Source organism: Schistocerca piceifrons, chromosome 2 (genome assembly GCF_021461385.2).
Source record: "Schistocerca piceifrons isolate TAMUIC-IGC-003096 chromosome 2, iqSchPice1.1, whole genome shotgun sequence".
In the NCBI taxonomy this organism is placed as follows: Eukaryota; Metazoa; Arthropoda; class Insecta; order Orthoptera; family Acrididae; genus Schistocerca; species Schistocerca piceifrons.
In genome coordinates, this window is record NC_060139.1 from 693,555,807 (window position 1) to 693,568,956 (window position 13,150).

At 40.3% G+C, this 13,150-nt stretch overlaps 1 protein-coding gene across 2 annotated transcripts in view; it reads left to right on the plus strand.

The window, feature by feature from the left end:
* Positions 1-13,150, plus strand: part of LOC124777738 (major facilitator superfamily domain-containing protein 1-like) — a 129,642-nt gene that overhangs the window by 9,363 nt on the left and 107,129 nt on the right. For both annotated transcript variants that reach the window (XM_047253240.1, XM_047253239.1), the window contains exon 4: positions 9,275-9,400. In XM_047253240.1, the coding sequence (XP_047109196.1) occupies positions 9,275-9,400 (126 nt within the window). The remainder of the gene's footprint in view (positions 1-9,274; positions 9,401-13,150) is intronic.

Below are 13,150 nucleotides of genomic sequence, written 5' to 3' on the forward strand. Positions count from 1 at the left end.
AACATATCGTATGGTGAGTAACAATCTTATCATTTCCATATTGTTGTTGAGCATATTTTAAGATAGAGAGAAAATTCTTCTCTTATTTGTGAATTATATACCATGTTTATTCTGTGTGAAAAGTTAAGTCTGCATTCCAAACAAGGACTCAAACCTGGATACCTGCTACTTGTGGGTGGCCAACTGCCATTGCTGGATGATGTTTTGTTGTTGTGGTCTTCAGTCCAGAGACTGGTTTGATGCAGCTCTCCATATTACTCTATCCTGTGCAAGCTTCTTCATCTCCCAGTACCTTCTGCAACCTACATCCTTCTGAATCTGTCTAGTGTATTCACCTCTTGGTCTCCCTGTACAGTTTTTACCCTCCACACTGCCCTCCAATACTAAACTGGTGATCCCTTGATGCCTCTGAATATGTCCCACCAAGCGATCCCTTCTTCTGGTCAAGTTGTGCCACGAATTTCTCTTCTCCCCAATTCTATTCAGTACCTCCTCATTAGTTATGTGTTCTACCCATCTAATCTTCAGCATTCTTCCGTAGCACCACATTTAGAAAGCTTCTATTCTCTTCTTGTCTAAACTATATATCGTCCCCGTTTCACTTCCTTACATGGCTACACTCCATACAAATACTCCTGATACTTAAATCTATACTCGATGTTAACAAATTTCTCTTGTTCAGAAACGCTTTCTTTGCCATTGCCAGTCTACATTTTATATTCTCTCTACTTTAATCATCATGCTCCCAAAATAGCAAAACTCATTTACTCCTTTAAGCGTATCATTTCCTAACCTAATTCCCTCAGCATCATCCGATTTAATTTGGCTACATTCCATTATCCTCGTTTTCCTTTTGTTGATGTTCATCTTATATCCTCCTTTCAAGACACTGTCCTTCTGTTCAGCCGCTCTTCCAGGTCCTTTGCTGTCTCTGACAGAGTTACAATATCATCAGCAAACCTCAAAGTTTTTATTTCTTCTCCATTGATTTTAATTCCTACGCTGAATTTTTCTTTTGTTTCACTTACTGCTTGCTCAATATACAGATTGAATAACATTGAGAATAGGCTACAACCCTGTCTCACTCCCTTCCCAACCACTGCTTCCCTCTCATGCCCCTCGACTCTTATAACTGCCGTCTGGTTTCTGTACAAATTGTAAATAGCCTTTCGCTCCCTGTATTTTACCCCTGCCACCTTCAGAATTTGAAAGAGAGTATTCCAGTCAACATTGTCAAAAGCTTGCTCTAAGTCTACAAATGCTAGAAATGTAGGTTTGCCTTTCCTTAATATATTTTCTAAGATAAGTTGTAGGGTCAGCATTGCCTCAAGTGTTCCAACATTTCTACGGAATCCAAACTGATCTTCCCCGAGGTCAGCTTCTACCAGTTTTTCCATTCGTTTGTAAAGAATTTGTGTTAGTATTTTGCAGCCGTGACTTATTAAACTGATAGTTCAGTTATTTTCACATCTGTCAACACCTGCTTTCTTTGCGATTGGGATTATTATATCCTTCTTGAAGTCAGAGGGTATTTCGCCTATCTCATACATCTTTTTCACCAGATGGTAGAGTTTTGTCAGGGGTGGCTCTCCCAAGGCTGTCAGTAGTTTTAATGGAATGTTGTCTACTCCCGGGGCCTTGTTTCGACTTAGGTCTTTCAGTGCTCTGTCAAACTCTTCACACATTATCATATCTCCCATTTCATCTTCATCTACCTCCTCTTCCATTTCCATAACATTGTCCTCAAGAGCATCACCCTTGTATAGACCCTCTATATACTCCTTCCACCTTTCTGCTTTCCCTTCTTTGCTTGGAACTGGGTTTCCATCCGAGCTCTTGATATTCATACAAGTGGTTCTTTTTTCTCCAAAGACGCAGACGGAACTGTATTGAATGCCTGCTGGAAGTCAAGGAACGGGGCGTCTATCTGGGAAACTATATCTACTGCTTTCTGGGTCTCGTGGATGAACAGAGCAAGCTGGGTTTCACACAGTCATAGTTTTTGGAACACACGTTGATTCCTACAGAGAAGATTTTTAACCTCCAGAAATTTCATAATCTGCAAGCATGAAAAATCTTCAAAAATTTTCCAAATGACTGATATCAGAGATATGCACCTATAGTTTTGTGCATCTGTTTGACAACCCTTCTTGAAAATGGGGAATGACCTGTACTTTTTTCCAATCATCAGGAACACTTTGCTCCTCCAAACACTGCTGCGTTTCCGGACACATGTCCACATAACATCTTTTCTTTATTTGTGTGTGAGGAATGTTTCCTGAAAGTTTGGCCGTACCTTTTTGTAACACCCTGTAGATTACTACGGTAATGGAAATTTACCTGCTTAACCCTCCGCTCTCTCCCAGATCTACTTCATATGTTCTGTAACTCTCATTATGAAGGAGAACCTTCAAGAATATGGAATAAGAAAAATTATTTATTACCAGGAAAGGAAGCCATTTTAAGCTTATTCTGTGCAGTAATGAACCTATTAAAACTATCACTAAGCTACTGACATTGCTAACCATGGGAACTAAGATTTTCTTTTGATCCATTATAAATCAAGGTGATACGTATATTTATAGAAAAGAAGCTAATTAAAAAAAGAACTACTTCTCTTTTTTCTCCCACTGCCCTGCTATTGTTTTGGTATACTACACTCAGGTGACAAAAGTCATGGGATGCCTCCTATCATGTTGGACCTCCTTTTGCCCAGTGTAGTGTAGCAACCTGAAGTGACATATGAACTTAGCAAGTCGCTGGAAGTCCCAGGCAGAAATATTAACCCATCCATTATTCCAAAAGTGTTGCCAGTGCAGGATTTTGTACACGAACTTACATCTTGATTCTGTCCCTTAAATGTTTGGTGGGATTCATGTCAGACAATTTGGGTGGCCAAATCATTTGCTCGAATTGTTGAGAATGTTCTTCGAACCAGTTGCAAACAATTGTGGCCCTGTGATGTGACGCTTTGTCGTCCATAAAAGTCCATCATTGGTTGGGAACATGAAGTCCGTGAATGGGTGCAAGTGGTCTCTAAGTAGCATTGAACCAGAGCATCCAGTCCATTCCATGTAAACACAGCCCACACCATTATGGAGCTGTAAACACAGCTCACACCATTATGGAGCCGCCACCAAACTTGAACAGTGCCTTGTTGGCAACTTGGGTCCATGACTTTGTTGTATGTGCATCACACGCGAACCCTACCATCAGCTCTTACCGAGTGAAATCGGGACTCATCTGAGCAGGCCACAGTTTTCCAGCAGTCTAGGTTCCAACCGATATGGTCAGGAGCCTAGCGGGGGTGCTGCAAGTGATGTCGTGCTGTTAGCAAATGCCCTCACATTAGTTGTCTGCTAAATCTACAGCTACATGATTACTCTGCAATTCACATTTAAGTGCTTGGCAGAGGGTTCATCGAACCACAATCATACTCTCTCTCTACCATTCCACTCCCGAACAGCGCGCGGGAAAAGTGAACACCTAAACCTTTCTGTTCGAGCTCTGATTTCTCTTATTTTATTTTGATGGTCATTCCTACCTATGTAGGATGGGCGCAACAAAATATTTTCGCATTCGGAAAAGTAAGTTGGTGACTGAAATTTCGTAAATAGATCTCACCGCGACGAAAAACGTCTTTGCTTTAATTACTTCCATCCCAACTTGCATATCATATCTGCCACACTCTCTCCCCTATTACATGATAATACAAAACGAGCTGCCCTTTTTTGCACCCTTTCAATGTCCTCCGTCAATCCCACCTGGTAAGGATCCCACACTGCGCAGCAATATTCTAACAGAGGACGAACGAGTGTAGTGTAAGCTGTCTCTTTAGTGGACTTGTTGCATCTTCTAAGTGTCCTGCCAATGAAACGCAACCTTTGGCTCGCCTTCCCCACAATATTATCTATGTGGTCTTTCCAACTGAAGTTGTTCGTAATTTTAACACCCAGGTACTTAGTTGAATTGACAGCCTTGAGAATTGTACTATTTATCGAGTAATCGAATTCCGACGGATTTCTTTTGGAACTCATTTGGATCACCTCACACTTTTCGTTATTTTCGTCAACTGCCACCTGCCACACCATACAACAATCTTTTCTAAATCGCTTTGCAACTGATACTGGTCTTCAGATGACCTTACTAGACGGTAAATTACAGCATCATCTGTGAACAACCTAAGAGAACTGCTCAGATTGTCACCCAGGTCATTTATATAGATCAGGAACAGCAGAGATCCCAGGACGCTTCCCTGGGGAACACCTGATATCACTTCAGTTTGCCATCTATTACTACGAACTGCGACCTTCCTGACAGGAAATCACGAATCCAGTCACACAACTGAGACGATACCCCATAAGCCCACAGTTGGATTAGAAGTTGCTTGTGAGGAACGGTGTCAAAAGCTTTCCGGAAATCTAGAAATACGGAATCAACTTGAGATCCCCTGTCGATAGCGGCCATTACTTCATGCGAATAAAGAGCTAGCTGCGTTGCACAAGAATGATTAGAAGTTGCTTGTGAGGAACGGTGTCAAAAGCTTTCCGGAAATCTAGAAATACAGAATCAACTTGAGATCCCCTGTCTATAGCGGCCATTACTTCATGCGAATAAAGAGCTAGCTGCGTTGCACAAGAATGATGTTTTCTGAAACCATGCTGATTACGTATCAATAGATCGTTCCCTTCGAGGTGATTCATAATGTTTGAATACAGTATATGCTCCAAACCCCAATGGAAACCAACGCCAATGATATAGGTCTGTAGTTCGATGGATTACTCCTACTACCCTTCTTAAACACTGGTGTGACCTGTGCAATTTTGCAATCTGTTGGTACAGATCTATAGGTGAGCAAGCAGTTGTATATGATTGCTAAGTAGGGAGCTATTGTATCAGCATAATCTGAAAGGAACCTAATCGGTATACAATCTGGACCTGAAGACTTGCCCGTATCAAGCGATTTGAGTTGCTTCGCAACCCCTAAGGTATCTACTTCTAAGAAACTCATGCTAGCAGGTGTTCATGTTTCAAATTCTGGAATATTCCATTCGTCTTCCCTGGTGAAGTAATTTCAGAAAACTGCATTCAATAACTCCGCTTTAGCGGCACAGTTGTCGGTAACAATACCATTGGCACTGCGCAGCGAAGGTATTGACTGCGTCTTGCCGCTTGTGTACTTTACATACGACCAGAATTTCTATGGATTTTATACCAAATTTCGAGACAATGTTTCGTTGTGGAACCTATTAAAGGCATCTCGCATTGAAGTCCGTGCCAAATTTTGCGTGTCTGTAAATTTTAGCCAATCTTTGGGATTTTGCGTTCTTCTGAACTTCGCATGCTTTTTCCGTTGCCTCTGCAACAGCGTTCGGACCTGTTTTGTGTACCATGGGGGATCAGTTCCATCTCTTACCAATTTATGAGGTATGAATCTCTCAATTGCTGTTGCTACTATATCTTCGAATTTGAGCCACATCTCATCTACATTTGCATAGTCAGTTCGGAAGAAATGGAGAGTGTCTCTTAGGAAGGCTTCCAGTGACACTTTGTCCGCTTTTTTAAATAAAATTATTTTGCATTTCTTTCTGGTGGATTTGGAAGAAACGGTATTGAGCCTAGCTGCAACGACCTTGTGATCACTAGTCCCTGTATCAGTCATGATGCTCTCTATTAGCTCTGGATTGTTTGCGGCTAAGAGGTAAAGTGTGTTTTCGCAACCATTTACAATTCGTGTGGGTTCGTGGACTAACTGCTCGAAATAATTTTCGGAGAAAGCATTTAGAACAATCTCGGAAGATGTTTTCTGCCTACCACCGGTTTTGAACAAGTATTTTTGCCAACATATCGAGGGAAGGTTGAAGTCCCCACCAACTATAACCGTATGAGTGGGGTATTTATTTGTTACGAGACTCAAATTTTCTCTGAACTGTTCAGCAACTATATCATCGGAATCTGGGGGTCGGTAGAAGGAGCCAATTATTAACTTAGTTCGGCTGTTAAGTATAACCTCCACCCATACCAATTCGCACGCAGTATCTACTTCGACTTCACTACAAGATAAACCACTACTGACAGACACAAACACTCCACCACCAATGTTAATGTCAAATTTTGCTGCTGTGTCCTAACGGGTATTGATTTCTGTGGTTATTTCATGCAGTTTTGCTTGTCTGTTAGCACAGCCACCTCTTCGCAAAAGCTACTGCTCTCGATCATTAAGTGAAGGTCATCAGCTGTGTTGTCTGTGGTGAGAGGTAATGCTTGAAGTTTGGTATTCTCAGCACACTCCACACTCTTGACACAGTGGACCTCAAAATATTGAATTCCCCAATGATTTCAGAAATGGAATGTCCCTTGCATCTAGCTCCAACTGCCATTCTGCGATCAGAGTTTGTTAATTCCCATTGTACAGCCATAATCATGTCGGAAACCTTTTCTTATGTATCAGCTGAGTACAAATGACAACTCTGCCAATGCACTGCCCTTTTATACCTTGTGTACATGCTATTACCGCCATATGTATATGTGTGTGTTGCTGCCCCTTGATGTCTGCCACTGCAGTGTACGTTGTACCATTCGTTTATGTGACAGCACTAATTTCAGAATGCTGTCAGTTGTTTCTGTGTTGTTTATATTAAATATTAATTGCCGGGTACACTCTAAACACAAATATTTTGGAAACTTATTGGAGTGGCTAGTAACACAGTCCATTTACTATATTATAGTGTATCTGAGGATTTCCAGTTTTCTTCCTGCTTAAATTCTTTAGCTCTGGAATATAGAGCTCTACTGTCAGCCCAATGTAAGGACAGGAAATCTGTATGAAGGTTATTTTTACTTCTAGTATTGTAGCTGGGACCTTCAGAGTTCACCTGATATTCACTAGTATTGTTAACAACAAACACCATTAGGGTGTAAATGTATTGGCATGTGGGTTTAATAATTCCAAGAGCACAGAATAGGCTTCTTCAGCATTTTGGGTGATTGACATTACACAATATTTTTACTGTATGCTACTGTAAAGTAAATACTGTTTGACATTATCTGCTTTGCTTCAGGGGATTATGCCATAGGACAGTATCAAATCAGAACCTACAAAATATGCTGTCAATTCAGTGTATAGGTCAGCACAGTTAGAGAGATTCTTAAGGGAAAAACAAGTAGACTGAACTTTTTTGTTTAAAAATCCATTTGCTGGTGCCACCTCAGTTTGTTATCCATCTGTATGCCTAAAAAGTTCTCACTAGTTTCATTGAGTGTGCTCTCATTGATATCTACTTCTTATACCAGCTACTCATTATTTTTCTGAATTTCATAGCATATATATTTGTAAGATTCAGAGTTATGCTATGTTAAATGGGCATCATCAGCAACATCACAGCCTTTTAAGAGACCTCGATTGTCTTTATGTAGATTAAGAGGAGAAGTGCACCAACTAATGAACCTTGGGAGCACCATAGCTAGTATTTCTCCATCCAAGTTTAATTTTATTCCTGTGGTTTCATTTATTATTTTGGCCCTCTGCAGTGTTTGTGTGAGCTTTACATTAAACTTGTGCTGGCTGCCATAGAGTACCACTCATACAAATGTTTGCACAGTACATTTTAGAGAAACCTTTGTTCATAGCAGATGAAACTATACGGTTGTATTGACCTTTCAAGTCTCGAAAATCTGTGATGTATGAATGTATGCAGACTGAAGTGATGAATGAAAATTTGCACCGATGCTGGAATATGAACTTGGGTCTCCTTGCTTGGAAGTGTGCTAACCACTATGCCACCCTGACACAGTGGCTTTGCAAAGCTGCATGGACTACCATAGTTTGCCTCCCTCCTCAGTTCAGGTTCCCATTCATGCCTGTGCCCTCTTAGTATTACTCCTAAGCTCAAGCAGCATTGTAGAGGTCTCCAGCGCATTGGAATAGCACCTCAGCATCAAACAAAAGGGGGGATCCTGCCTGAAACCCAGGCGTAGGTGCTCTTCAGTTAAATGAAACTATACGGTTCCAAAGTCTCGCACATCTATGACATCAGATGCAGATTGAAGCGATGAATGAAAATTTGTACCAAGGCTGGGATTCAAATCCAGGTCTCCTGTGCTCACTAAGCAGATGCGCTAACCACTACACATCCCTCCTCAATCCAAATTATCATTCACGTCTCGGCACACTTGCTAGTTAAAGCACCTATGCCTGGGTTTCAGGCAGGATTCCCAATTTTGTTCAATGCTGAGGAGCTATTCCAATACAGTTGGAGAGCCCTTGCAGTGCTGCCAGAGCTTTGGGGAAATACCACGTGGGTCGAGGTGTGGTTGGGATTTTGGATTGATGAGGGAGGCGTGCAAGGGTAGTCTGTGCAGTTGTGCAAAGACACTGTGCTGGGGTGGCATAGTCGTCAGTGCATCTTCCTAGTGAGCAGGAGACTCAGGTTCGAGTCCTGGCCTTGGTACAAATTTTCATTCATCGCTTCAGTCTGCATATATACATCATAATTATTTAGTAGCAAGTTTAAAGATTTTCAAACATTCATTAATATATAAGTGAACTATTTTATGCGGTTTCAGGTGTTAAGTGTTATATGTAAAAGCACGTATTGTGACTATGCGCAGAAAAGTAATTTCCCCTTTTCCTCATCAAAACTAGTAACGGGTTGGAGGGGGGAGGGGGGGGGGCCGATGGGGATGTGGAGGTGGTGAGAGAGAGAGAGAGAGAGAATCACACATCATTCAATTTATTTATATGTATTTGTTCCTGTGACATCTGTCATCTGTGTGTAGGACAAGTCAAGGATACTAATTTTCTTTTGATTGTCATGCCTTGCACCTTGCCATTTATTATCAAATTTTTGATTTCTAGTTTAGGATATTGTACATTCCTTATGTATTAATTGGTTGACATGTTAGGCCATTGGAAAAGTTAGACTTTAACTCTCATTGTCTGACATTCATTCCCTAATTTCTTTTTCTGTGTTCATTTCTAATTTCTTTTTTTGCACTTATCATGATTTTCAACTCTTGCAATACTTTTAATGACACAGGAAAATTCCAAAAGGTGCTAAGATCCAGAATGCACATTGAACTTATAAGTGGTTGAATAATTATTGGACGACGACAGGAATTCTGTGCACATTTGGACAATACTGCAGTATTCAAATCAACATACACATCAATGACATTACATATTTTGTTCTAGAGTGTTAATTAAATTGCACTCCTTCCTTGTGACAAGTCTTAATTGTTGCTTGAGAAGTAACTTAAGAACTTTTTGTTTCAGAGTATTTGGAATTCGTCTTGGAACGGTCATTTATGCGGCACTTGTGGTGTTTGGACAGCTGTTGTTTGCACTTGGTGGTGTTGTAAATGCTTTTTGGCTAATGGAAGTAGGTCGATTTGTGTTTGGGTATGTACCATTGCCTTCATACTCACAGTGTACTAAACCTTTATTTTGTAAATTCTGGAAGTTTTCCTATTGTGTCTGTTATATTTAAATAGTGATACAACCAGTTAACAATATTCATGCAGAATTTATTGGAGTATGTGAAAGCACTGTGACAAGCTGGAAAAAGCTGACATTCAAATGAAATGCTTTGAATGTTTCACATGTTATCCATGCCTTGCAAAGAATACGACAGTAAAAATATTGAATGCTTGGCACACCAGAGCTTGTAAATATTTGGTAAAGGTCACGTTCTAAACACCATGAGCTTCATGCGTAATAGCCAAACTGGTATTCAGGAGTATATTCAATCGTCTGTGGCATCTAATAGACAGTACAACAAACAGTTGAGTCTGGCTCCTGCTGCCAGAGACTGTGTGTGTGTTGGGGGGGGGACCTTGTTGGCCGAAAGCTATCTATCCAACAGTCTTTTTGTTGTGCCTTTCTGCAACTCAGAATCTCCAATATATGGTGAATAGCTCGTATCCTTTTCATTAAATTGTTACATTCCATCCTGGATTTTCCATTGTTTGAACAACCAACAATTGTATGTATATCAATATCTGCCACATAACAATTGTACACATAACAGCAAAAATGTAAGTCTATTTACATTGTGTACGTCTGTATCAATGAAATATGTGGCAGTTATGAATCTTTTTTGATGTTCAACTTTATGTTCATCTAGAAAGCAAAAAACAATTTGAAAACGTAGAATGCAATTAGAGCCATGTCTTTTGTTAGTATGTTTGGACGTGAAATCCGTCCCAGCTTACAGTAAGTAAGATAGATTTCATATTAACATAGAAATGGTTGTAATTGGGTTCTAGGTATCCACATGGTTGTTTTCTTTCTAGATGATCATCTAGTTGAATTTCACAAAGAATTTATGACTGAGATGCAGGTCATTAGTATCGAGATATATGAAGTATGTAGACTTATGTTTCTTCTGTTTATTTATTTATTTCATCCAAATATCATCCATTATTGATACAGTAGTTGTCACTGTAACACAGTTAAAAAAAAAAAAAAAACCAACAGCTCGAAATATAGGTAGACATAGGATACTTAGGTATGCTGTATGAACAATGAACATAAGGCAGGTGGTCGCCCATGGCCATGGTCTTGTATATAATTGTCATGTTGTAGATATTGATGTACATATACACTGATGAACCAAACCATTGACCACCTGCTTCATAGCTTGTTTGTCCATCTTTGAAACAAAGTACATTATTGAGTCTGTGTATCGGGGATCTAACAGTGTGGTGGCAGGTTTGTGGAAGTATGTCACATTAGATGTCTTTGCAAAGGTCATGTAATTCACTTAAATGAGGGGCTGCTGATTTGCTTACGCGGTGACGGCGCCCTATAGTGACCCAGATGGGTTTCATAGGATTTACATCAGGCAAATTTAGTCACCGCGACATCAGCGTGGCTTTACTGTAATGCTACTCCAACCACTGTTGCATGGTTCTGACTGTGAGACACGGACAGTTATACTGCCGAAAGATGACATTGGCTTTGGGGAAGACATCAAGCATGAGGGGAAGCAGATGGTTTGCAGCTGTTGGCATGTCTTCGATTACCACCACAAATCCATTCAAGCACACGAGACTGCCTCCCAAGCATAATACTGCTCCCAGCAGCCTGCATCTATGGCGCAATTCACGTTTCGAGCTGTTGTTCACCTCAATCACGACGTTTGTGGAGATAACCATCAACCTAGTGTATCAAAAATGTGGTTCACTCAAAGAGCTGACACGTTTCCATTGATCGATGGTTGAATCCCAATGGTCCTGTGGCAACTGTAATCATACTTGATGATGTTGTTGGGTCAACATGTGAAAACATAGTGGTGGTCTGTTGCAGAGCTCCATGTTCAACAATGTGCAATGGACGGCGTGCTCTGAAACACTTGTGCGTGCACCAGCATTGTGCTCTTTTGGCAGAGATGTCACATGTTGCTATCTGCCCTGCTTTACAGAACAGACAAGCTTCCGAACTCCACATTCTGTGAAGAGTCTTGGACATCCAACCATGTAGTGCTTAGTCGTAGTTTCACTATCCTTCTACCTCTCTCCGTGGATGCTCATGACAATAGCACGTGAACATTTGACCTGCTTCATCGTTTTTGAGAGGTTTAGTCACAGATTCTGTGTAATAATAATCTGCCCTTTGTCCAAGTCACTTATCTCAGTGGATTTCCCCATTTGCAGCCTGCTAATGTGATCCCCTGTCCACGTCTGCTCTGCTTACATTCTTTTCCTACCACATCACTTGCCAGCAATGTCATCAGGCAGCATCTAATGCCGCAGTGGACAGTGGTCATTATGTTTCGCTTTATCAGCATAATTGTGCATTGTCATCTGTATGCCAGGTGTATACAACCCGGGACAACAGGTAGACCTGGGAAAGACCCTGGAATTTTTCATTCTTTCAGTTTTCAGTTAATTTTTTGTAATTTTGACCGGTAAGAACTGGTACTCTAACAAGGGATATTACTGCATTCTGCTCCTGCAGAATAATACTGCAGCAACACAACATGAATGGGAGAATAAAACTTCAATTGCAAAGGAAATGCACCATATTAAAAAAAAAAAAAAAAAACAAAAAAAAAAAAACACAGCAACAAATTACCTCCGATGAGGGTAACGTCACAACTGTTTACATTAGATTCATTTAAGCAGCCTTGAGCGAGCGCATGCACAGGTGAGTTGTGTATGAGTAGTGCCTTTTCCCACTTCTGGCTACAGAAATGAATCATTAGTTGATTTTTTGAATGCTTGCATAGCGTACGTGATGTGTCTGCCATGGGAATCCTCGTTGCATCTGGAAATAAACTTTCCTGCATATAAAAAGGGACAGAGCTATATGAACTGAGTGGAATAAAGCCAAATGGCTGAATGCCAACTGCTGTTTGTTTATGTGATTGATTGGGCATGCGAATGATCAGCATTGTTATAATTACTAGCGAAGTTCATAGATTCAGACTACCAGAATGGAAATAAATGACCAACAGGAATAACAGGTAAGAAAGGTTACATATTATCTTCTTGGTGTATCCAAGAAAATGAAACTTTGACAGAAAATTTTTGACCAGATCGCTACACTAGAAAGGGCAAGTTGTACAGCTGCTTAAGTTCGTTTCTGGGATTAGAGAAGAAAACACATTGTGTGAACACGTAATAATGCCTAACCGGCGAATAATCGCTGGATAAATAAACCGGTGATTCTGGCAGGGTTAGTAGAGTTAACTGGAGAATGAGTTTTGAGAATGGTAGGAATAGTTACAGAATTAGTGATGATAAGAATGTTTATTAGAACGAGGAAGGAGAAGAAATGAGGACATCACACAAATTATGGAAGAATATGGTGATTCCAAATTTGTACAAAAATTTTGTGTTACTATTTTTCGATCTCATGCTTGAGAAACCGGAGCATATGGATGAAATGTGAAACTATTTCTTAACATATAGCTTTTTGCTTGTAGTAGGCCAAATAGGAATTTCATATTGGTACTTTGCGAATTATAAAAATGACCATTATTACCAAAACAGTCTTGCTTATGTGGTGTGTGATACAATTGCTGCAATATTAGAAAGTCCTATTTTCTTTTATCTAGCAGACAGTGACAAAATAGACGTAATCAGTCCGAGAAACCACACCAGTCTTGGGTTCTATTTGTAGTAACAGCTTTTTCAGTATTGCACA